This window comes from Engystomops pustulosus, chromosome 1 (assembly GCF_040894005.1).
Source record: "Engystomops pustulosus chromosome 1, aEngPut4.maternal, whole genome shotgun sequence".
Taxonomy (NCBI): Eukaryota; Metazoa; Chordata; class Amphibia; order Anura; family Leptodactylidae; genus Engystomops; species Engystomops pustulosus.
This window is the reverse complement of record NC_092411.1, coordinates 117,441,277-117,468,107: the sequence shown is the minus strand read 5'-3', so window position 1 is coordinate 117,468,107 and position 26,831 is coordinate 117,441,277. Positions and strand designations below refer to the sequence as shown.

The window sequence follows — 26,831 nt, the reverse complement described above, 5'->3', positions numbered from 1 at the left end:
ATGACCTGTATTGATGTCACAAGCATGTCTCATCACATGCTTCAGGTCATCCAATTACAAGCATCATTTGAAAGTCCTTAGTGTTTTGGCAAAAGACATTCAGTGATAACACAAGCATGCGATGACTCACATGCTTCAGATGGGCCAATTACAATCAGGCTGTCCTGTTCTGGATTCATTGCCCTAAGGTGATGTCACAACCTGGAAGTGCCCACCCACATCAGGAAGTGTTTTTATATCTTATAACCTGAGGAAGGCACTGGTTCAGTGCCAAAATGTGTTGTTTGCTATTTTCTCATTGCAATACCATAAATAAAGACATGAGAATTATGAAGATGCTTGGCTGATGTGGATTACTTCTGCTTCTGCACAAATCCTATCCATTCTAACAACGGGGGAAAACATATGGATGTCTCCCACCGTGGTTATGGTCCACTGCATGCTGTTCTTCATTGAAAAAGATAATACTACATGCAAATATACCAATACACATGAGCACCATACTGTATGATAACTCCATCTGAACGTATAAACTACACGTAAGTCGTTTGGGCTGTGTCCCCTTTTATCTTGATACAGCCATTAGTCCATTCAACATATAAAACTATTTTTTGTCAGTAACTCTACAATTACGCTTTAAATAGAATTTTCTCTTTAATATTAGATACATTGATTTATATCCCATGGAGATTTTACTGAATTATTTTGCATCACAGCTAAGAGAGTGCTATTGTACATGTCTGCTCTTATAATGATTTTTTTTAATACTGTATTTGATGATTTCTGTAGGAATGGAGGAGAGCTTAGTCGGCTGTGCCTGTGTCTGCCAGTCCCATAGAAGTGAATGGAGCAGTTGTTACACTTGAACTTCCAACAGGGCCCCCAGTAGGGCTCCCCTACTGACAACACACACACTCCCCTACTGACAACACACATAGACTTCCCCTTTCCCCAATGATAACATACTCCGTCCACCCCCACTGACAACACACTCCCCCATCCCCCATTCACAAGACACTCCCCCCTCCCCCACTCACAACACATTCTCCCCTTCCTCCACTGATAACAAACATTCTCCCGTCTACCACTTACAACACACTATAATGTGAACAGTAAGTGTTAAAATGTGGGATATAGTACAAGTCTTACTTAATCCATAGTCTCTTTCATCTTGGTCACTTTCATGTTTTCTCCAGCGACAACACAGGTGTTTACAAATCATAGTGAAATGGCTAAAAATAATTAAAGGAGGTGGCAAGACGGGCCTTTCATGGAATGTCATAATCAGCTGGTATCGTTGGAATTTCCAAACCTGGTTTGAGATGGACTTGACTTCAAAGAATGTGTTACTAAAACAAAACAAAAGTTTTATTCAGAAATTCATAATAACCACAGGAAAAATCATCCTATTACTTAATCTAAACATATGTATTGTATGTAAATCCCATCTAAATCCAGAATATATTGGTAGGCCAATACAACAATGCATCTGTAAGAATCAACATTAGGACCTTTACAATAGGCTGCACTGGTGTGTATCAAGCTGAATAACAATGACATAGGGCTGGGGTCATACTGCCACAACCCATTCATGTTAAGCAAATCAAGCTGAAATCCCATTAGTATAGTTGCAAATTCAGTTTTGACATCAGGTCTAATGTCCTGAACTGACAGCATCACTTGTGGTCTTGGTTTAGTACCAGAACCAAGGCCCAAACTGGATTTTTAAGTTCTGGACTAAAAGCAGGTGACCAAATGCAATTCTTTTTAATGGAAGTGCAAGTCTGTTATTTCACGGACCATGCATTCGTGCCGTCAAATAGTATCTACTAGTTCAGTGGTTCTCAACCTGTGAGTCGCGACTCTGGCGGGGGTCGAACGACCAAAACACAGGGGTCGCCTAAAGCCATCGGAGCCACAATTTTATTGCATTTTTTGGCACAAATACAATATTCTTGTACATGGTTTGGGGTCACCACAACATGAGGAACTGTATTGCGGGGTCACAGCATTATAAAGATTGAGAACCACTGTACAGGCAGTCCCCAGGTTACGTACAAGATAGGGACTGGGGGTTTGTTCTTAAGTTGAATTTGTATGTAAGTCGAAACTGTATATTTTATAATTGAAGTTCTAGACAATTTTTTTTTTTTGCCCCATTGACAATTGGAGTTTCAAAATTTTTGCTGTAATTGGACCAAGGATTATCAATAAAGCTTCATTACAGACTCCTTACAGCTGATCATTGCAGTCTGGGACTATAGTAAAGCATCCAGAGAGCTTCACCAGAGGTCACAGTGGGCAGAGGGGTCCGTCTGTAACTATGGGTTGTCTGTAAGTCGGGTGTCCTTAAGTAGGGGACCGCCTGTACTAGTTAGATCCATTTTTCACAGATGATTCATAAAATAGTTCATGAGGATATAAATGGATGCCATACTGATGCAAATCAAGTAATATATGCCCATATCCATGCTGCTGGGAACTACCCAGCAGTGTGAAAGGTTTATAAAGTTAGAATCCAGTGGTATTTTTCTGTTAAACCACAACCACTGGGTATTTAGACACATATAGGAAAATCCCTTTGTAGCACAATATTGAGAAACAATATTGACCAGAAAAGCTGCTCTCCACATACATATCTGGACATCTTTAGTTAAGGGGAGTGGTAAGGAAATACACTTTTATATTCACTTGTTGTCAAAGTAAGGCTGATAAGCAATAATCATTATGTTACCGAAAATTCACCTTAAAGAGGACCTGTCACCCATAAAAAAGGCACTAGGAGGCGCTTACTAACCTAAACAGCTCCTAGTGCTACAACAGATGTAGCAGTGTTACACTGCTAGTGTTATGGGAGTCCGCCGATAAAGCTAGCAGACACTGCCACGCTGTACAATAGGAATGCTGAACCAAGCTCACAGCGGTCCAGCTTATTCATGAGGTGGCGGGACTAGGAGGTGGTGACTGCCGAATTAAACCTGGCAATCACCGCCGGCATATGAAGTAGGAGGGGAGAGAAGCAGCGCCTTGGACTGCCCCCTCATGGATACGCCAGACCGCTGTATGTTTATAAAATCATAATCCAAGATGTAAACACTTCTAAAATTAGGAATAATGGGGCGCATTTACTGGCCGTGCGCCAGTTTTCTGTCAGACTTTGCACATTCTCCTAGCTGCACTAGGAATCATGCGACAGAAATTAGGGGGCATCCCAATGCTCAGTCGGACTGTGCGCCAGATTTAACATGCAGAATTGCGTTGCATGCCACATGTTAAACGTGCACCAAAATAAAAGTGGTCCACTCTGTCAGGGCAGTGCAGGGGACCCCAGACTCATGAAGATTGTGAGTCAGAAATCCTGAATCTGGCGCCCTCTACGCTTTACAGGCAAACTGCATTTAGTGCAGTTTGCAATGTTGTTGGTAAATGTGTCTTAATGTGACTTTTATAGCTGCTGCAAATCAATAATATGTGTAATTCCATTTTGCATACATTAAAAATTACTGCAACCCTTATTTCCAGTTTTTTTTTGCTCCATTCTGCTTTCAATGTTCTATGTACTCTCAATACATGTGACTTGGGAGCTTAGTTCTCACAGTGCAGTTGTCATATTAGCTCCCATGATGCATTTCAGTCTGGCAATAGGGAGCCAGCAGAAAGAAATTAGTCATTTACAAACCCACATATAATGGACAAACAGTACTAGTTGAAAAGGGTTACTCAATGAAACAAAACCTAACAGGGTAGGTATATGACCCTAAAATGGTCATCGATATCATACTTAAAGTTTCGCTTTTGCCTCTGTAAGCCGCAGGTCACAGGGTCCTTGTGCAGCAGCAGTAGGGACCTTCTGTGATGTCCTGTGTCCTTCCGGCTTCTAGTGGATGGAGTGGGCCATGTAATCATTACTGTATGAATGTCTACCTCAGCAGTGACCATTCCCATATCATGTACGTCTGCACTATAATGACCTCTATCCCCTAGAAGCCAACAGGAAGTCATGAGTCCTGCTGCTGGCTGACCACGTGACCCCCAGCACCCAACAACTAACAGGAAACTTTAAGAAGGTAAGTATAAAATGGGTGACACTATTGGGGTCTTCTACTTAAAGTTTTAATAATATTAATTCCTTTATTTATATAGCAAACAGTTTATGTAGCTCTGTTTTGTATTAAAGTGGCAAACCCTTTTAAACTAAATATTCACAATGTTCTATCAATTTATGTCATTTTTACTGGAAGAATGCTGTTTATATTTTTCTAAAGTAATGTATTAACGAATTTATTTTTCTAAAGTAAAGTTCTCCTTTAAGGTACAGTATAATACGAACTTTAATCCGGACTTACTTGAATACTGCTATGAGAAGGTTTACTAGAAGAATATTTGCCACTAATAGGTAACAAGCCATGATAGCAGGAACAATCCATGCTCCCGTCTTGCATGGAGGAAGCTGAATTATTTTCCCATCTTCTCCAGTCTCATTATATCCGCAGGGAGCTAAAAGAAATTATAAGAGAGTCAGTCTTAGATTTATAGTGTCTTGTCCAATCAGGCGTAAGAAAATTTTCTAGGAATGAAGTCCCAAACTGATAGCAAGGCTTACATGCTGTATTCATGCACTAGTCACATTTATTTACAGCTCAGACTCCTGTATGACACTGTAGATGGCCACCTCCTGAATGGAATGCATGAGAGGCAGTGACTTATATGAACAAAATCTGTATTCACCATGACAAACATCTCATGGGACAATCTAAAATAAATGGGATTTTGCCAGCAGACAGCAATATGTTTCCACTTCCACCACAATAAATATCCCTGCTTACATACACCTGATCTAGCATGAAAGAGTACATTGCAATGTTTCTCAAATGCCACAAATATGTACAATCTGTCATTTCACTAGGAGTGTAGGATATTTAAAGCTGGATACATTTCTGGAGGTAAGCAAGCTGTCTAGTGCTCTCTATTTAATGCTGCAAAATGTCTTTGGATATATCTATCTGTCGCTATCTGTTTCTCAAATTACATAAGTTTATTATGGTTTTCTTACTAAAAAAAAAGTTATAGAGATGTTTTTCTTAATTTAAATGAATTGCACAAAGTCAGAGAACGCTGCTCTCTGGGCCAGTGTAATGAAGTGGGATTGTTGGCTCAGTACATTGCCAATAAACCCCTTCTTATTATGTCTCATTCAGAAACAGAGAAGGGAACTGGCCTAGCTAATGGACTGAGCCCCTTTAAGCATTTCACCGAAACAGGAAAGAGGGGGTAGCTCTCTGTACTGGAATAAAACCAGAAAGCAGAGATTCCTAGACTGACCTGAAATCAGGTCATTGGTTTCATGACAGAAATAAGTTTTATTAATTTAAAATTTAAAAACATCCGTAAATCAACAATTTAAAAATGGAAATTAAAAATGTTTTCCAAAATGCTCACTGGATTCTTTTTTCCAATTCATCATCAGGTGGATTGTGCCTAGGCCTTTGTGATGTGTCATCCATAATGTAGTGACATGATGTAGCGCTAGCGTGGTGTCTTTTTCTGCTGGGTCCAAAGTTTAAGATTGGCTTACCCTGGCACTCAGTGTTCATACCTTAACAGCAAAACCAATACCTGCACGGGCGTAACTTGAGGGGGTGCAGAGGGTGCGGTCGCAACCGGGCCCAAGAGGCTTTGGGGGCCCATAAGGTGTCACTTTCCCATATGAGAAGACTATTTCTATAAACCATACATTATAGTCGGGGGCCTGGCACAGACTTTTCACTGGGGCCCATCACCTTCTAATTACGCCACTGAATACCTATGCCCCTTCAAAACATCATGCAGATAGGTGAAACTCCACTTTATTACCTAAAATTTTTAGCGAAGACTAAGTGGAATTGGATGAGGCAGTAACTATGGACGAAATGTTGTTGCAGTTTACTCATAATGAAGAGCTATACAAATAAAACAGATAATTTTGGATCAATTTAATACCTGAGTTGTATATGCAACTTAAAGGCCTCTATACACCTCAGCTAGAGGAATTATAATTTTAAAATTTTTTTAGATTTCCCCAGCTTGCACTAGTGGTGACTCTGTTAGTGACCTTAAAGAGGCTGGACAGGATATCTTATTTTACAGTCTATTACATTCATGGCCTACAGTAACAGCAGTTGGATATATGTTACTGTAGTGATCCCTTTCATAATGGGATTAATGGTAGCAGTGATGGCTTCAGGCCAACATAGGTGCATAAAATGCTTTTGGCTCCATTTCCTTTTTTTACTATTGGCAAAACAGATGATCAGTTCGTGGACAGGGTGTTAGCCCTCCACAGATAAAATATTGATGACCTATCCTGAATATAAGCGATTAACCTCTTTAAGTTAGGAAACTGAGATAATACAGATTTCGTAGGCATTCACCTTATTTTGACAGAACCTTCAATGATTTTCTCAGGAACTATGAATTTTATAGGAAAAAGCGCAAAACATTTTCATGCATCTGCATACACTGCTCAAAATTGTACTTCTCCCAAATGCAGTTTCAATAAATTGGTGTGGGGGGAGGGGGGATTTAACAATATGTCTCAGGTACTGCCAGTTTCTAGCTAGAAAACACTTTGGGGTGGATTTATAAATGCAAGTGCACCACAATTCTGGTGCTTTTGTTCCAAAAACATTGTCTAAAATGCCTTGCACCACAGTTATAAAGGTTTTAAGACCTTGTTTTGGCAGTTTCCAGACTTCTCCGATTAAGTGGGTGTGGCACATAGCTTAGACCAACTAAAAGTAGGTCTAAAGTAGGAACCGACAGTCTTATCCTGCACCAGAATTCATCATCACAGTGATAAATCTGGCGCAGCAAAAAACTAGTGTTTTCCACCTAGAAACTGGTGTAACCTGAGACCCCTTTGTCTTTGTCAAAAAGTCTTTGGCTATGGCAGATTTTTGGGCGCATTGACGATTTCCCGCAAGTCATGCCCCTTTCCTTCTAGGCCATGCCCATCTTCCAAAAGCCATGCTTCCTTAATTGGACTAGTTGGGAAAGTGCCAAAAAAGGTCTAAAAGCCTTGATAACTGTGGTGCAGGGCATTTTAGACAGTGTTTTGGTGCAAAACCACCAGAATTGTGGCGCAAGTGCGTTTATAAATCCAATTTACAAATTACTCTTTCATATTTTGCTAGTTGGATTTATACAGGTTTACAGAACCTTGAACCCACAAAAAGAAGTTCCATTTTACTTGTTTGGGAGACTTGCCAGGTACCAAGTAATAACCATAGGGTTGTCTGACACCTCAGTACCAGATTATTAATCTGACTTGTTGTGCAGTGCAAGGTCAATCTGTGCATAACCATGAAGATTACCTGTTTACGATTCATCTAGGAAACCAAAAAAAATGAAAGTGTAAACTTCACAGTAGTGTATGGCATACTATATCTGATACAAAAGGTTATATATTATTTTTAAGGCAAGGGTTTGTGAAAATGTACATGAAAGTAGAAGTCAAATCATTATAGCGTTGCCTAATATATTTCAGTTTATTCTTGTCAGTGAAGTTGCTGTCTTTAGGACCATTTATTTTACAAGAACATTTAACAATAGTTAATAAATAGTTTTTTTTTAGGGATTTTGGCTTCTGATTTACATCACAAGCTCTGCATATTTATATTTTCACTACTTCCAAACCATTCTAGAACATTTTTGGGTCCACATTACTGATTTGCAATGAAACAGAAGCAGGATTCCCTTTACCAGCATGTAAAATTTGGAAAATGGTGTTTTTAAAGTTTTCTTTAACTCAAGACATACAAATATTTTGGTAGTCTAAACAGTGACTACACAGAAGTGTTTTACATAGAATTATAGTAATAGCATAATGCTTTACAACAAATACAGACAAAATAAATTTGCATTTCTTCTCCAGCCTTATAAAGCACTGGCTACAAACATATACTGTATACTAAATGACTAAAATGTCTTTTTACAAGGGGCAACCAGAAAGGAAATTATTGGACGTATATGTTTCCCGAGTCATTCATTTGTTGTCAACACATCCACCTGCTTGCAAGGAAACATCTCCTGCTATCAATCTAGCATTTGTTATTTTGCATTAAAAAACGGAAACAATTTTGTTGAGTGATTTATTGCACATTACATTGTATCTTAGTTTTATAGTAGATTCGGTTGAATAAAAACTCACGTTCATCAAGTCCAACCTATAATAATATAGCATTTATCCAGAAGAAGGAAAAAAACCCCAATGATGCCAATTATTCAATAGTAGGGGGGGAGGATTCATTCCTGACTCCAAAATAGCAGTCAGACTAAACGTCAATTAAACTCCCACAATGTTCCCATAACACAATATTTTATGCTTTATAAGAAAGGCACCCAGGCCCCTCTTGAACGTATCAGGTGTCTTAACCATCCATCACAACATCCTGTGGCGTCGAGTTCTAGTCTTACTGCGCTTACAGAAAAGATTCCCTGTGACAATGGTGAACCTGGTGAACTTTTGGCTGAAAGAAGATGTTCCCATGTTATAGTTATAGGCTTGGATCGAAAAGTTACCTTCCTCCTTAGGCTCCAGAGCTGTCTGTGCACCAACCACTGGTCCACAAGTAGCTGACAGAAGCCAAGGGCAGGGATCCTTCATATAAACAACAGAGTTTAGGGATTTCATGTAGGCCTGTAGTCCCATGTCTCCTGCCTCCTTCTCAATCAGTCTATACTCTTGATAAATCTCATGGTTTTATTTGCCTTATGGTGTCCTTTATTTGCCTGGTCACTAAAAGTTTACTGTCCACTGCTCCAGTTTATACAGTGTTTTACTATTTCATATCTAATTGTTTTGTTACAGGTATCCGTATATATCAGAAAGCAAAACATTTTGCAGCAGCCATTCCCACCAAAATATTTTTACTGCAGGTCACCAGGACCTGGTTCATTATTAACTGGTCAGACTCTGCACATATCCATTGGAGCTGCGTTTACCAAAAAGAGTCCTTTTGGGTGGTATAAGATGGCCTTTATTTTGAAAAACGGGCAGTACAAATTTTTTGCACTGGAGTTTATGGACCATGTAAACCACTCTATTCCTATACAGTGCCATAAATTTGAGCCTTATGCTAGAAGTATATGCCAAGGTATATTCCTGAAGTAGAAATCTCTTGGAAAGCTCTAAAATGATGCTAGCAAAGCCTTAGGCCACTTGCCTATTAGTGCAGTTCGAGACAATTGCTCCATGTACTGGAGTGATATTAAGGACTGAAACTCGTATCACTGGACTGAAATTAAATGTTGAGTTCGCCCAGTGATATGAGGTTCAGTTTGGAAAATCCCTCCATTGTTTATAGCATTTTTCTTGGAATGCACAGGCACATGGGCAAGTGGCCAAAAGCCAAGATTTGCCCTCGCCATCAAGCAACATCATAGTCTTGATAATAGCTCAGCATTGAATTTCCAACCAAGGAAGGTTAATGAATCTCATCTGTAAAGGGAAACTTTCACCACATTTTCACATATACTGCTAGTGGCAGGTTCTCAAGGAGAACAAGGGGATTTGGAATAAACAATTTACAAACAAACAACAGCTAAAAGAAGTGTTTCAGTTAGTCAATAGGGCTGTATGGGAACTTTCCACTAACTGTATTTGTAAAATTGTGATGACAGATTCCCTTTAATGGTATTTCAAATGCATAGGTCCCCTAAGGAGGGAAATTAACTTTTCTTGTTTTGGAGGGAAAATAGTATCTAGTTAGGATATAAAATAGTGAATTAGTTCTTTTTATGAGTTGATATATAATATGTATACAATGCTCAGTTTAGTATTCTTAACCCTGAGGACCTAATGAAGGTCCCCGAGTCTGTCCAAAGCAGAGCCTGCTCGGTCCAGCAGTGTGCGTGTCAGCTTATGCAAGTGCATAGGCTGACATTCCTAATGCACTGCAATAAACGGTTATCACATGATCACTAGTTCATAAGCTAGTATAAATAAAAATTAAAAATAAAATTCATTAAAATGTCCCAAAAGCCCCTAACACATATAAAACAATAAATAGTGTGGAAAAAAGTGGAAAAACACAATGGGGCAGATTTAATTTACGGTCCTGTCGCGATCCCGTGGTGCGTTGTCTGACGTGGATTCGAGTACGGGGCGATTCACTAACATCGTGCGTCCAAGTTCTTTCTTGTGTCGCTGCTGAGCCGAGGTCTGCCGGAGTTCACCTGCTTCTTCCTGGTGCACGTGAGTGCTTGATCTTGCGACAGAAATCCTTTTTTTAATTCCACGGTTTGTACGAATCCGTCGGGTTGTTTGACGGCCCGCTCCCCGATTTCTGACGCGTGCAAGCCGGTGCTGATGCGCAAAATTCCGATTGCGTGTACCAAAATCCTGGGGCAATTCAGCGGAAAACGAAAATATTCGGGAAACCCGACGAAAGTGCAGTGTTCGGACCCTTAGTAAATGAGCCCAATTATGTTAGGTATCACTGCGATCCGAAATTCCCAATCTATTATAATATAAAAACAGTTATGCCCGGCAGTGAACCCTGTAATGGAAAAATGCGCCGAAATGTCTGAACCCCCACTTTATGCCGATCGCAATTAAAAAAATGTAATAAAAAGTGGTCTAAAGGTTGCACTGTCCCAAAATGGTAGCAATGAAAATGTCAGATTGTCCTGGAAAAAATGACACCTTAGCCAACTCTGTACTCTTAAGTATGAAAAAGTTTGGAGTATGCTAAAATTAATATATATTTTTTTTTGGTAAGAAGGTTTTACTGTAATTGTTTTTAAATCTATTAACAACTAATAAAAACCTATATAAATGTAATGTCCCTGTGATTGTACCAAACCAAAGAATATATTAGAGATGCCATTTAGAATGTACTGTGAAAGTTCACAAGAAAATGGCGCAAATGCGGTTTCTTGTCAATTTTACCGCATTTTAAATTTTATTTCCATTTCCGAGTAAACGGCATGTAATATAAATTACCGTCACTAGAAAGTGAAATTTGTTGTGCAGAAAACAAGCCCTCATACAGCTGTCTACATGGAAAATAAAAAAGTTATTGATCTTTGAAAGTGGGGAGTGATAAACAGAAAGTAAATTGGAAAAAGTCCATCAGTGGCAAGGGGTTAGAATGCCCTATACCACATGATAAAAAGTTTACAAATTCTCTGGGATAAGAGTTTGTGGTACCTGAGGCCACGTTCACGTTTGAAAACCCAATTCAAAGGCTCCACTAGTGATCACACGTTTTGGTAACGGGAAGGAAAGCAATCTTACTGCAACATGGAATTGCAGGTGGAACCTTTGGATTGCGTTTCAAAACGCAACCAAAATGCCTCTTGTGTAACTTGGAGAGGCAGGGCCCCATAGCAGATGTCTGAATGGGGCCTCCTAAACCCTCAGAAAATATACATATTTGTATGCTCACACATTTATACACTCTTACATACATACACACATTTATGCACTGAAAAATATGCTGCTCAATGTGGTGCATAATATGTATATAATGGTTCACATCCTCCATTTTTTAATGTGTCAGGTCAGATACCGGGGCACCCTTACACTGTGGGTCCCATAGCAGCTGCTATGGCTGCTACCACTGTAGTTACGCCCCTGCTCTTGTGAAAACGGCCTCAGGGGCTCTGCAAACACGTCATGACACCTGACAACAATTCTATCAAAATTTGCCCTACAAAAGTTCAACGGTGCTCCTTCCCTTTTGAGCCCAGCCACGTGCCCAGACGTATGGGGCGTCCTTTTACTTGGAAGAAATTGCACAATATAAACAGTATATAATTCCACATTTGTTAATTCATAGTTTTGATGCCATCAGTGTGAATCTACAATTTTTATAGTCATGAAAATACAGAAAACCTTAACCTGAACTAATATTTTAATGAAAAAAGTTTCTTTTTATTTTTTAATTTATTAATTTTTGTAACTTTTTTTTTTCTTTCTTAATAGAAAATTTGAAATAAAACACTGCAGTCAGACAGGGATATAGTAAAGATAACCTACAAGTGGGCTATAATAATACTTTTGTCACTGTAGTGACTGGATAATATATCATACTGGCTTTCATTATTTTACTACTCACAATGACAACATATGGAATCCACTTTATTTTAGAGGTTGGAAATTAGTTCCCCATGTAAGTAATGATGTAATGGTTCACAATGGATTTAGTTATGCGTTTTACTGCCAGATTTAACATTTGGTTTGGTAAAATCACATAAATTATGTAATGAACTGATGAACTGAGTTAAAACTGTATACATAAAATTTTATTCCAATGCTGTGTAGGAATGGAAAAAGCAGACTTAGTAGGGAATTCAAGCTGTCAGGGGTATACAGTAAATGTATCCAAAAGTCATAGCAGGTCAGCATGAGTGCATGCTAAGTTATGTTCTCTATAGGATAAAACAAGAATAAAGCAACTGTTTGCATACCATATCTGAACTGTACATTTCTCAAATACACAAGGTTTTTATCTGTAACAAATGTAACCACATTAGAAAAACAGATTTACTCAAATATTAAAGCACATTTCATGTTTTCCATGTATTTATAGTATGTTGTGCTAAGTTATTGATATCCTTTCATAGCCTTAAATTAATGAATCTCCCTATTAGAAACATTTTATAATTATATTTAGATTACATTACAGTTCATGTGCCCATGCATAAAAAAACACTTACAAGTAAATACATTATTTATAACAAATCATACATGAAAAACACCCCATCTATGGCATTCACCTACCTTAACTTGGAATTCCATAAAAATAATGTGTAAAATAATTTTCAAACTCAAGATTTTTTTTTACTTTTTTGGACTTTCTTTCATAGTGGCTTATTTCCTACTTCTTCCTTTGCTCCACTAATGTATTTTGGGTATACAGCAGGGCCACATTATACACTATTACTGCGAACAGTATAAATTATTAAAATAACTACACAATGGCCTACATTTATAATACAAAATTGTATTTTTATTTGTTTCAAGGATTGTGATAAATCCCCATGAAGCCACATGCACACTGGTACATAGTGGCCATCTGACTAGTTATAAAGCTACACACTATGCACCAGTTTGCATATTTGCTGAGTGTTTATTAGCCACTACTGAAACATTGTTAGTTTATTGTTCATCAACTATTTACTTATGTGCCCATTCCTTTATTTAGCTTAAGCTAATCCTTACCCTGGGTGTTATAGTCTACAAAAAAATTGTAGGAAAATAGCAGGAAACTGTTACCAGTTTCAGTGATATTTCAGACATGTCCTTACAACAATGGACAAGGCGTACCCTTCTGTATGCACATACAGTGGGTGACGTTGTCCTGTTGCTCCCCTCCCCACTGATGACTAATAGAGGAGTAAACATCAACTTAAGCCAGTGATTGGACAGTTACAGCAATGGGTTCCTCCCAGGGCATACCCTCAGCAGAGGATGGGGATGGAAACCATCCTCCATAGGCTATTATGGCCTTTGCTATAGGTTAAAGGAAGCAGGATACGATGAAGACTGGTTAGAAGGAAGTAAAATGGATGCCACTGTCTGGCACTATATGCCTATAGATACGTTTAGCAAATATGAATGTAGCTTTATATGTGCAAAATGGCATCAACTTCACAGAGGTTTTTACTTTCAGCTAACCTTTTGGCGACTTTTCCATAAAACTAAACCAATGCATCAAGTGTCACTAACAATATTTAATGGAAGTCAATAATAAAAGTGCCTTACAAATTGAATGACACAATAATGGTCGCCACGGTGGCTTTGTCGTTTGCATTACAGCCTCGCAGCGCTGGGGACCTGGATTCAAGTCCCATGGTCAACATCTGCTAAGAGTTTGTATGTTCTCTCTGTGTTTGCGTGGGCTTCCTCCGGTTTCCTCCCACACTCCAAAAACATACTGTTAGGTTGATTAGATTGGGAGCCCCACTGAGGACAGGGACTAATTTGTCAAGCTCTGTGCAGCGCTGTAGAATCATTGTGCGCTATATAAATAAAGGAATTATTATTACAAAGGCTTTTGGATCAGTGTTTGCTGCTCAATAAGGGCAATGGCTGTTTGTAGGAGACAATCGTGAAAACCAAAATCATCCAAATGACCCTCAGGTATACTGTAAGTGAGTGAGCAAGTAAATGCTTCTAGAAATAGAAAAATACTTTCATGTATTTGTAATGTATATATGTATAAATATATTATATTATATTATATTATATTAACTTCCAGTCTTGTACTCTCAATACCATGCCAACAGGCTATCACTAAAGGTAGTGAGAGGGGTAAATTAACGACAATTGACCTGAATTGCTTGAAGGTGAGATAGAGGGAACATAAATACATTATAAAATGATCATCCAATTACAAAGAGATGGCTTCAGACTAAAACTAGAAAAATGGTCTTGTGACAAAGTATTAGGTAAAGAATACGTCCCTGCTGCTTGTCACTGGCAAATAACAGAATAGCACTATGTTGCATCAGGCTTATGCATTGTCTTAAAATGTGAAATATAGTTTTGTTTCATCTTGTCTATATTTATTTTACATAGAGAAGCCAAAAATGGCCATCTGTACCTTAATAACACACAAAAAGCTTCTGTTTCCACCTCTCAGCATATTGGCTTCCTCCCTTTATTCCCTGTTGTCAGTACCAGGTACATTGTGCCCTCTTTTCTTCCAAAGGTCTGCACAACCTGCTATGATGACCTAGATTAGTGTCATAGTTATTATATGTTGACATTTTACAAGTTCTTGCCAGGAGATCTTGTCCTAAGTAAGACCTGGACTACAACGTACACACTGTATTCATTGCACTCCGCTGTTTCTCTTGGAAAATGACCCATGGTGTGCTGACTGCACACAGTCTGTGCAGGTGTTTTGTATGATACGCTATCTCTCCCTATAAGGCATGTATTCTTTCGCAAGGATAATGTGACTTTTGATGCAGTATGATAACACCTATCATGATTCTGTAACAAACATGTTTACTTCATAAAAGGGTTATTTTAAGAAGTGCTGTTCTTTTTGTGTCATATTGTAAACACATCTCTTATGCCTTGAGTCTCAATCAAACATTAGCAACTTCTAAAAGTGACAGTGTTAGAAAAATGTGAGCTGCTGGGTTCTTAATACAAAATAGGACTGTTCACTGTTAATGGAAACTCTTTCATGTTATACGAAGCACTGCTGGAGATGGTTGCACTGTCACAGCCGTCTCATCAGTTCTGCTTGAGACATTTCTATTCAGTTATGGAGCCAGACAACTGAAATAAAGTGTGGCAGACTTTACCTTTAATTTGGCTACGTGCCATGGTGAGGTAAGTAGTTTGGCATCCAGTGGGCTTTACTTGCATGAATGGGTTATAAGGGTGCGTTCACACGTTGCAGTTAAAACTGCATCGCAATTAGTTTTTGGGTTGGTTTTAGGTGGCATTACTTATTTTAACAAGTGAAAGACATCAAATCAACAGGTGAATGACATTTGTGGAGCAGGTTTCTCCTTCAAAATCAAATTCACCCATTCAGTTCATGTCTTTCACCTGTGAAATTGACAAAACTGCCCCTAAAACCGCCTCAAAGCTGATTGCGATGCAGTTTTAACTGCAACATGTGAACGCAACCTCAGAGTAAATGCTGATCACTAATTAAGTACAGGCGGTCCCCTACTTAAGGACACCCGACTTACAGACAACCCAAAGTTACAGACGGACCCCTCTGCCCCATGTGACCTCTGGTAAAGCTCTCTGGATGCTTTACTATAGTCCCAGACTGCAATGATCAGCTGTAAGATGTCTGTAATGAAGCTTTATTGATAATTCTTGGTCCAATTACACCAAAAATTTTGAAACTCCAATTGTCACTGGGACAAAAGAAAAAAGATTGTCTAGAACTTCCATTATAAAATATACAGTTTCGACTTACATACAAATTCAACTTAAGAACAAACCTCCAGACCCTATCTTGTATGTAACCCGGGGACTGCCTGTAATTAGATTAATACCATGTAATAAAGGATTAACCCCTTTTTCACACTAGATTTGTTTTTCACGTCTGTGGTTTAGTGATTTTCACAGAATCCTTGTTTTCTATAAGTGTTTTCACACTTTTTATTTTTCAATGATCCATTGTCCGCGGAAAATATTTTCAAACCTGACCTTATTAAGGAAAGCAATAGAAGTCTATGGGTCCGCATAAATTGTTTACCCATAGACCCTTGTTTTCACTGGTGTTTTGTCGGATGCAGAAAAAAAACAAGCAAAGGATGCAAAACGGACATGCAACACATCCGCCAATGTGAATGTGCCCTATGACTGCTTTCACAATACACATGTAGCGTGGTGAGGAGGAAGAAGAAGTGCCCAATGGCCGTTCTTACGGCTGAAGATAAAGTCTGCTCTATCTTTATTGTGGAAATGGCTCCCTGTGCTGTGCCCATAAGCATCTTCGGAGGCGTATTTCCGGTTGCAAACTTGGATATACATCCCAACAATTGTTGTGTGAATGTAGCCTAAGACTGTATGGAGAGGGTTGAGCCCACTACATACAGATCAAGTGTCTGTTGTATTATAAAGCAGACACTTGCTGTTAGCTGCACCAATTTGCGATGACACGGATCAAAGCTATTTACCTCTTAAGTGTCTTAATCAAACTTGACTGCAGCAACCTAACAGCAGCTCTCATGGCTTGTATGAGCACTGTATTCACAATATACTGCAACTAAGCATACAAAGCACAAATGAAAAGTAAAGAAGGTATAAGAAATATAAAAAAAAATAGGAAAAGGAAAAATTCTTCTCACTCCCCTTACCCTAGAATTCAAATGTAAATAAACGAAAAAAGTTAAACTTGTAAGATATTCTCAAATCCCAAAATGCCTGACGTATTAAGATATAACAATATTGATATTAAAATTGTGCAAAAATTATCCCATATGTGAATGCCACAAAAAAACCCATCAAATCTCACTCCAAAGAATAAAAAAGTTACAAAACAGTTATCAGAATATGATTTTTTTTTGTAAATTCCACTGCATTTACTGAAGTACTGCACATGCAGTATGCAATGCTCAGCCCCACATATTTCAATATGTATACTGAAGTCCACCGCTACAGGCATTTCAAGGTACAGGCTCAAACTCAATTTGTTTTTTTTCACATTGGCGCTGGTGCTCAGTTTTATTTACGTATCCGTTGTGTTTTGTCTCAGTGTTGTGTCTCAGTTTTTCTTCCATTTTGTCCCCAAGCCTGCGCACTTTTCACATGTGATAAGCCGCCTACTGCGTTTATTTCTACGCCAGACAGGGCCTGGTGTAGAAATAAATGTTTCGCAGGACTCTGCCCGATACATCAAGAGGTTAGAGCTTCTTGATTTATCGTGCTGCAAAAATGCAGTGGCGGGGCTATCACACGCTGGCGCTATAATAAATATCCCACTTCTATTGCCTTCCATGAATTGCATCAGTGAAAAAAATAGGACACGTTCATAATTTCATAAACGGACAACAGATCAGTGAAAATACAAGCCAATGTAAAAACACCATTAGAAATCAATGGCTTCGTAAAGCATCAGTGGAAATCATTGAACCATGGATGTGAAAAATAAAGCCAATGTGAAGGAGTGGCTAATGAAAAAACACAAGTAACAGACATAGCAGAAACCACATAGGGAGAAAACAAATGAAGCGGATCCTTCTAGCTATAAATAGGCATGAATACCAGCAAACAATGGTGGTTGTTTTCTTTTATGCTTCACTAGGGTGAAAAATTGCTACAGGTTTGGAACAAAGGATACATTACTATTGTTATGTTTATTTTGCTCTGTGTTAAACATGATTAAATGGAACCCAGTCAGTCATACTCCTGCATTTAGGCATCATTTTAAAGAGGACCTATCACCCTAAAAAAATGCAGTTGGAGCTGCTCTTAGCGCTACCCCATTTTTAGCAGTGTTAAACTGTTGGCTTTATCTGAACCCTCCGATAAAACTAGCAGACACTGCAGCACCATAAACTTGAAACGCCGGATAGAGCTCACAGCCATAGGCTGGCAGTGACTACCGGGCTTCATGCGGCAGTCACTGCCTCCTTGGACCACCCCCTCATGAATACGTCAGACCGATGCAAGTTTGGTCCGGAGTTCTGAGGCTATGGCACTGCAGTGTCTGCTAGCTTTATCAGAGGGTAGTGATATAGCTAGCAGTTTATCACTGCTAAAAATGGGGTAGCGCTAGGAGCTGCTTACTTTAGTAAGAAGCTCCTACTGGGTTTTTTAAGGGTGACAGATCTTTAAGGTTTATATACACCCCTCTGAATAAGAGCAATAACAGACTTCTGGTTAGATAATACAGCAGAGAGGAAGAGCTATGGCAGTTCTTGAATGCAGAGATCAAAGTACACATCAGTTTGAAGAGATTCCTCAGTGTTCCGGCTGCAACTATGGAATGTGATGCAGTTTCACAGTCCTGCTGCTACGAACAACACAAGTCTGAAGCTTTGTATAGTCCAAGCTGCTGGTAAATTGGGATGGATAACACTTAAAACAGGATTCTCCAGTAGATCCAGTCTCTGGGGCCAAACACTCCACCTATAACTGATTCCTCAAAAATATGATGTATAAAGTGGTGGTTACTTATTCTAATAGTGAATTAAATGTAATTATATTTGCTGTACTGTAAATACTTGAGAAAAATACCTGTTTATCTAGTGCTTGCTCACTGTAATGGAATCTCTCTTCTATCCTGAGTTATTTAAGGGGTAAACTGGACTAGACTTGTAAGACTGTGTTATTAGTTGGAATAGTAACTAAAATATCATAAAGGACTTGCTTACGGTCTATCTGGTCAGCAAAGACTTCACCATAGATCATCCAATAAGGCATGTAAAAAATATTCTTAGCCAGCTTCCATGATGGTTCCTCACTCGGAAACAGAATGGCTTGCCTTGCCACACCGAAACTCATCAGCACCACCAGCATGATGATCACAAAGTACATCATATCTATCATCTGTAGGGAATTAAAATAAAGATCAACAAACTTAAAAACAAGAATAGGAAACAACAATATAAAAGGTAAAGCGGATTTCCTTGCATTTAACTTCTAATGTTAAATGTACATATTAGTTGACAATCATCATTGATGGACACATCATATTATAAAGCCACTATGTCTTAAGAAGGAATCTACAAGGTTAGATGATATCTATGAAGAAAAGATCCTGACATACAGGAGGCATTATTCTGCACACTGTATCTTCACTTTTGTATAGCTACTTTCTCTGTTTTTCTTATTGACACCGTCGTGCTTGTTAAATGGTGTGATTTTAGCACTGCGTGCAAGAGACTGGCAGACCTTGCACAGTGTAATGTGTGGGCTTTCATGGCTTTGTTTGAGAAGTGTGGGATCTCACAATGATACAGTTTATGTAGGAAGATAACTTGATGTCACGTACAGAAATCCTACTCTGGTGATTCCATGAGTCAAGTCGTTCAGAAACTAGAAGCTGAGAAAGCAAAGTTTCAAACTTACAAAGAAAAAAATAATTTTTATTGGGTGCATCTTTTCAGTGGAAGAAAATGTGCAAATCAGCTCTAACTTGGAAAAAGAAAGATGTGGTTTGACAATTCTTATAGGGCAGATGTACCTAGTCTTCTGTCCATTTTTAGAACGGAAGGCACGTGGCTACACTAACTGCAATACTTTTTACTGGAATAGTGGCCATTGCTGCTATTTTAAGGGCCTAGTTTATTATTTGAACAGACTGCCGTTTAAGAGAATCCATGAAAAATGGATCCAGACTAATGCACATGGTCCATGACAAATGTACAGGTAGCCTTAAAGGTAATCAACTAACAAAATGAAGCATGATAAGCCTGGGACATTTACTTATAGACTCATGTACAGTGACTGTGGCAATCTTCTTATAAGTGTTTTCCATGGCCTCCTTCCTTCTAAAATCAATTTTTAAAATTATGCTATTGAGCCAAATTGGGATTGTTACCAGAACGGCTCCCTTCTGTAGCTTTACACGCTGTCCTACTGGAGCACACATGGAGCACGACTCACCCTGTCCCTTCTTGTTCAGCACTTCCCCTTCTCTCTGCCTGCTATAATCTTACACAGTGGGACGGAGGAGTGCTCCTTCACAGTGTAACAGCCTGTGAAGCTACAGCACAGAGGTGCTCTGATAACGCCCCTCAGAGCAATACTGGCTTATTAACATAATTTCAAAAGCTGATTTTAGAAGGAAGGATCCCATGGATAACAAATAGAAGAAAATTACCACAGTCAAAGTGTCCCTGCTTTATCATGCTAATACCAGTTTAGGTGCATTTATATAAAATGTTTTTTCTTGTGATTAATGACCCTATGATGCCAATGGCTGCTTGACTGATAGATAGGTCACTATTTCAGTTGGAAGAAATCTCCACCTTAATCTCATTTATTTTTTAGCTGCTCTGCTAAATGTGTACAGAGAGGAGAAAGTACCGTAGCCATAGGCTTTTCCTTTCATGGTGACAACTTTATTCCTGAACCCTGCTCCGAAATAAAAGTTGGCACCAAAAGGAAGCATTCAAGTCATAAACCTAAGCTTAAGTTTGTTTTCCATCCTTAGTTTCCCACACTCTAGACCTCTTATAACCATTTCCAAGCTAACTGGCTAACACCCTGATAAATGTATGGGTTTAAGTCAGTGTCAGAGTTGTTCTGTTATATACAGTCCTAACAGAACCACTGAAAAATGACTGCTACAAACAGAATACTTCACTGTCCAGAAGGGGTCCAGGTTTCATGTATTAGTATTGGATAGAAACAAAAGTGAAGAAGTTTTCGCTAAGCTTCTGCATTATAAAGTATATTGAATATTGATGCAAAAAGAGAAGAAGTGACGATCCTTTAAACATTCTCCATATTTTTTCCCAAATAACCTTAAACTGTAGGGCCACCTAAAGCTCTAAACCAGTGTTATTTAATGTTTTCCAGGAAAGTAAATGCAAAAGATCCTGCTCACCATTTTGCCAATCATCATAACATAAGGTCCAAGGTATTTGTTCACACCGAAGATGTCTAGCAGACGAATATACCAGTAGATAATGTTAACACAATATATCACTCTTCCATAGCTGCTGAAGGGCTGTTCTTGTAAGCGAAGCATCATCCCAATGGAGAAGAGTAGGATGGAGATGAGATCTGTAACATTCCAATATTCTTGCAACCAAACTTTAAACTTCTGCAACAGCTTTCCTGGTTCTGACATCAAGATCTGTAGATGATATAGAGAATTGGTACTAAAGAGATAATCTAAATCTTTGTCACATTTACATTTTTTCAGCACTTACCAAAACTGTTGTAATTAAAAAGTGGCAGCAAGTTTCATTAGAATTTTGAAGGTGGCCCATAGTGCTTATTACTGATCACATACATTTCATTGTAAACACATATGAGACACAATTTCAAAATACAATTCCAATGCTACATGTAAATACGGCATTAGAATTAACCCTCGGCCCTCCCCCACTAACTCCAATTACTTCATAGTCGGAGGAAAGACTGTGCTCTGCAGGAGGAAAGCAGATCACTGATGAACAGGTTACACTATATTTAATACTAACTGTAGCTCCTGGCGTTGCCTGGAATATTAAATAACTGCTATTAGTTTAAACAAATAGTATGGGTTAACAAAAAAATATTTTATATGTATCTGTAGACTGTTTCAGACTGTCTCTGGCACTGACCTTCTCTGTCACTGACACTTTCTGTCTTTGGCAGTCTCTTTCAGTGACTGTCTGTCTCTGGCACTCTCATTCCAGTGACTGTCTGTCTTGGGCACTCTCATTCGAATAACTGTCTGTCTGGGGCACTCTTATTACAGTGACTGTCTGCCTGGGGCACTCTAATTCCAGTGACTGTCTGTCTCGGGCACTCTCATTCCTGTGACTGTCGGTCTGACACTCTCATTCCATTGACTGTCTGTCTTGGGCACTCTCATTCGAATAACTGTCTGCCTGGGGCACTCTTATTACAGTGACTGTCTGCCTGGGGCACTCTCATTCCTGTAACTGTCTGTCTGACACTCTCATTGCAGTGACTGTCTATCTCAGGCACTCTCATTCCAGTGACTGTCGGTCTCAGACACACTCATTCCTTTCTGCACCTAAGTTACCCTGTGTGTCTATGGGGTTTTCCAGACCTAATATATTAAAGGGGTATTCCCACAAAGACAAGTTTCTTATATGTACACAGGATAACAAAATAACACATTCTGAAAGTCACTGTTATTAACAAAAATACAGCATTTCACAAATATAAGTTCAACCTGTCTCTATCACTCCTGCTGATTTCTGTCTCTCTGCTCTGGGCCTGTAGCCCCGTCCCCCTGCATTCTGGAGCTTACAGCCACTCACTTCCTGCCAGCAAGCATAACATTGGAAAGATAAGATGCAAACTCCAGGCAGATAAGTTATCCGGAGAAATGGAGGGGGGGAGCAGGCACATAACTGTGGGAACAAATATGTAGCAGAGTTGACAGTGTAAAAGTCTGTAAGCCTTTGTCTGTCATGCCTCTGTGTAATAGGCATCTCATGCATCTCGTCATCTCTGATCTGTCTCATCTCTAATCTCTCTTTCTTTGTGTCAAATACTAGTACAATGTTCATAAGCTAAATGAAATTGTGTATACACCTGTACTCTGATAATCTAACCACATTGTTAGCTCACAGAACTAGATGGATCATAATGTGTCTGCTTAGAGATTCAATTTAACAGCAAAAAAAAAAACTGAGTAAAATTGTAAAGTAAGGGGTTAAAATGATCTTTATTGCGTAAACATCACAAGAGGATTGGAATTTGAGAATTTTCTTTAGTGGGAAAACCCCTTTAATGGCTAGGTGAGTTTTATTAGAACTGTGAGCCTATTTATATACTTAATTGGAACATAAATGGACCAGCTTCAGTGTTCAGCAACACTCTTCTGGCTCTTCCTTACTAAGCTTAATTTGAATTAGTGTGTGTCAGTTATTTATGATAATATTTTACTCTTCTTGAAGTTTTATAATTTGTAATTTATAACCATTCTGATTTCTGATAAGCCTGTGTTAAGCAGAGTAGTCAATCTACAGCTGATTAAGTGATTGGCAGCCTGAATCAATGATGTGACCGTTTGTGTCTAAGACTACCTTGGAGTCTAGTAGGCACCAATCACAGCTCTGTGTAATGGTACACAGACACGGAACTAGAGTTTGTGGGAAGGAGGAGTCTGTGGACCAGTGAACCCTATGGACCACCGCGGGAGGTGTAGATGGTACTAGCCGACACCCAGGACCGGAGTCCAAGTGGCACCTGATCTTCATCAGAGCCTGCCGCAAAGCGGGAAGGTCTTGCTGCGGCGGGGTGCCACCAGGTCGTTCCACAGGTCCGACTAGGCCCGCGGTGGCAGCCAGGGAAACAGGGGTGCAGGACACAGTCCGAGCCAGGAGTAACAGCAGGAGTGCGGCTTGGAAGGATAAGCTGGAACTCACGGCAGGCACACAGGCAGCAGCTGGCACACAACCCAGGCAGACAGGAATGGACAAGTCCTTGGAGGAGAGCTGGTGGCTTGGAGACGTCCGGAAACACTGGGAACATGGGAGCCACCAGGAGCGTCTGGGAACACTGGAGACAGGAGAGCGCCTGGGAACGCTGGAGACCGGAGCGTCTGGAAACACTGGAGACACACAGGAAACATGGAGGCGTCTGGAAATGCTGTAAACACATAGGAAACACCGGGGCATCTGGAAATGCTGGGAACAGGAAAGCGTCTGGGAACGCTAATGGGCTTTCTCTTCCTTAGGAGCAGTTTTAGGAAGCTAGGTCTGGAAACCTTGGAAGATCCTAGGAGAAGATTCTGAGAGGCAGGAAGGGAGGTGGAGGAATATAAGGGTGAGGCTGGATTAGCCAGCGCCAATCAGGTGGACGCTTGCCCTTTAAGGCTAGGAGATCCGGCGTGCGCCCTAGTGAGCAGGAGAGCGTGGCCTAGTCGGGCAGCAGGTGCGCGGCCTAGTCGGGAAGCCGGAGCGTTGGAGAGGTGAATACAGGCCGGAGGGATGCCGCGCCAGATGGATGCCGTACCAAGGTTCACGGGTGTGGCCGTGACACTCTGGCCTTAAAGAAAGCACATAGGCAAGAAAAAAAAGATCTAATAGTTGATCCAGTCTACTCCAGAATACGGAGGCAAAGTTTTTAGTGCATTCGCATATTTTTTGATTGCACAGAATTTTAAGAATGAAGCCATGCCCCTTTTTTCCCCAGAGGCCACACTCATACTAGTCTATTAAAAAAGGTGTGGTCTAAACTTCTTGCTTAGCTCTTATATTCACTTCATCTGCTCCACAACTAAGTGGCTATTAAAGAATAAAGAACATGGCTATATGAGGCCAGTGAAGTATAGATCATACTGTGGCCATGTTCCATGGATAGAACTGTTAGAAGTCCCTATATCCCCAGGGAGTAGCTGTAAAGACATTCCAAAGCCATTGGTGGATATATTTTAATCTGTGTACGCCAGAAATTCACCATATTTATTGATGGTTTTACACCATTTTTAGGCAGTTTTTCAACTTGTCTACAAAAGGGCATGTACTCAGTAATTTGGGGGTGTAGTTGGATAAAAAATAGCCCCTGCTCCATAAATTTCAGTCAGTATGCCAGAAAATGTAATATTGGGAGGTGCAAAGTAGGACTTTCCAGTCTTATACTGCACCAGACTAATCATCCGCCGACCGCAGAACTTATCAGAGCTGCCGGCGCCGCCATCTTGGGTGGCCAATCGATGCCCCCTTAATGTCGTCATCGGATGGCCTCAATCAATTGCTATGGCAGCCTAATGTCTCAGAGACTCGTAGGCTTGCATAGATACTGATCTCCAATATCCTCCGGATGGCTGGCTATTAGACATCACCAGTAAACTTACTATGGTAGTATTGCAGTATATAGTATGAGCAATCAGACCCTGCAGGCTTAAAGTACCCTAGAAGGTCTGAAATAATAGTAAAAAAAAACAAAAAAAAAATAAAAACATTTTAAAAAGTAAAACTTTAAATCACCCCCTTTACCCAGAGCACATATAAAAATAAACAGTAAAAATCATAAACATGTTCCATATTATATCCCCATATCATTATCGTCCCAAATATCGTCCCAAATTTTTCACCATTTTTCGTTCTGTTAATAATAATAAAAATAAAAAATTATCATGCAGTCATATAGGTCCCATACTGATATGGGCCCGTATACCAAAGTGTGTAAAAGTTATCAGCCTCAGAATTTGACAAAATGGAAAATATTTTTTTGTACAAAAGATTTTTTTTTTTTTTTTTAAAGCTACTAAAACCTAATAAAACCTATACAAATTTGGTTATCCCAGTGATCTTAACCACTAAAAAATGAAGGGAAAGTGTGATTTGGAGCGCAGACTGAAAACCGTAAAAATAGAACCCACAAGAAAAAACTGCAAATGTATTTTTTGTCAATTTCACTGCACTTGGAATTATTTTTCAGCTTTCCAGTACAATGCATGGAATTTTAAAAATGGTGCCACTGATGTCCTTTGAGTCGGATACCTTACCTTGAATGTCGAGCTAGATGTTGTACAGCATTATGTGAACCGTAAGCATAGTTTGTTATATGAATCAACAAATATTGCATGGACTACCTGATGTATTATATTGTGTTTGAAAATTTTTTAATAAAAATGTACAGGTAAAAAAAAAAGGGCATCACTTAAAACTACAATTTGTCCCGCAGATAACAAGCCCGTACACATCTCTGTTAACGGAAAAATATAAAAAGTTATTTCTTTCGGAATGACGGGAGTAAAAAACAGAAACACAAAAATGAAAAAGGTCCAAGTCCTGTAAGGGTTAAAAAACAGCCAAAGGTGTTTGGTTGGTTGTCTCAATTACTTGTATCCAATAGAATAGAGAGAAATGCCTGCATGTCTCTAAAGTAAAATCCTTAATGTTAATTGTATAACTCTAAGAGCAGTGATTCTTACCTGAAATATTTAGAATAACTATTTTAGGACATTTAGTACAATCTCATACTTTCTGAGAATTATTTGTCCTAATATGTAAAATTGAGAGAACAGCATCTGCAGAGATTGATCCAGTTAAATGGTGCGGCACCAAGACGCTCATTTGAATAAAGAATAAAGATTGAATTCAAAATTTAGCTTTCTGTCAGTGGCAGATAATCCACCAGAATATTTCTGTGCAAACTCAGTCCCAAAATATGTCAACCCCTTTACCTGCCTTTGGCCACCCAGGATGTTGGTATTAATCTCTGTACTAAACTGCATTACTAGGGATATTGGATATTAATCTGTTTATTAACCTATACCCCTGCATACTTGTCTGTATTTTGGTAAAAAAAACTCTTTATTACTGAGCAACAATTGTGATGTTGGTGCATGTAATACTGTGTATATAATGACATCATAAGATGGGTGATGACTTTACAGGGGTGATGTCATCCTAATGGAGACTAGACATAGCAGGCAGTTACAAGAGTTTAACATTAAAAGCTGAGACTCATCAGAAGACCTTCTGGTTAGAATCAGTTTCAACTGACTTGAACTGCTTCATCACTCATTTTTTTGTAGTATGAAGAAGTATTTAAGATGTGCCTTTGCCACATGTGTCGCACACTACCCTTTAGTGTTGGTGCTGTGCAACATCCCTGCCAATGCATGGGACAGGTACTGGTTGCAAATGCGTCCCTCTCCATGTTAGTAGCTACCTGGTGAGACTGATCACCTTATTAGGAGATTTTTAGCATGAGAAAC

General features: G+C 39.3%; 1 protein-coding gene across 11 annotated transcripts in view; it reads right to left on the bottom strand.

The window, feature by feature from the left end:
- Positions 1–26,831, bottom strand: part of TRPM3 (transient receptor potential cation channel subfamily M member 3) — a 415,524-nt gene that overhangs the window by 20,292 nt on the left and 368,401 nt on the right. For all 11 annotated transcript variants that reach the window (XM_072151012.1, XM_072150963.1, XM_072150982.1 and 8 more), the window contains 4 exons: positions 21,024–21,275; positions 18,844–19,018; positions 4,347–4,497; positions 1,150–1,349 (listed from right to left, as the gene is read on the bottom strand). In XM_072151012.1, the coding sequence (XP_072007113.1) occupies positions 1,150–1,349; positions 4,347–4,497; positions 18,844–19,018; positions 21,024–21,275 (778 nt within the window). The remainder of the gene's footprint in view (positions 1–1,149; positions 1,350–4,346; positions 4,498–18,843; positions 19,019–21,023; positions 21,276–26,831) is intronic.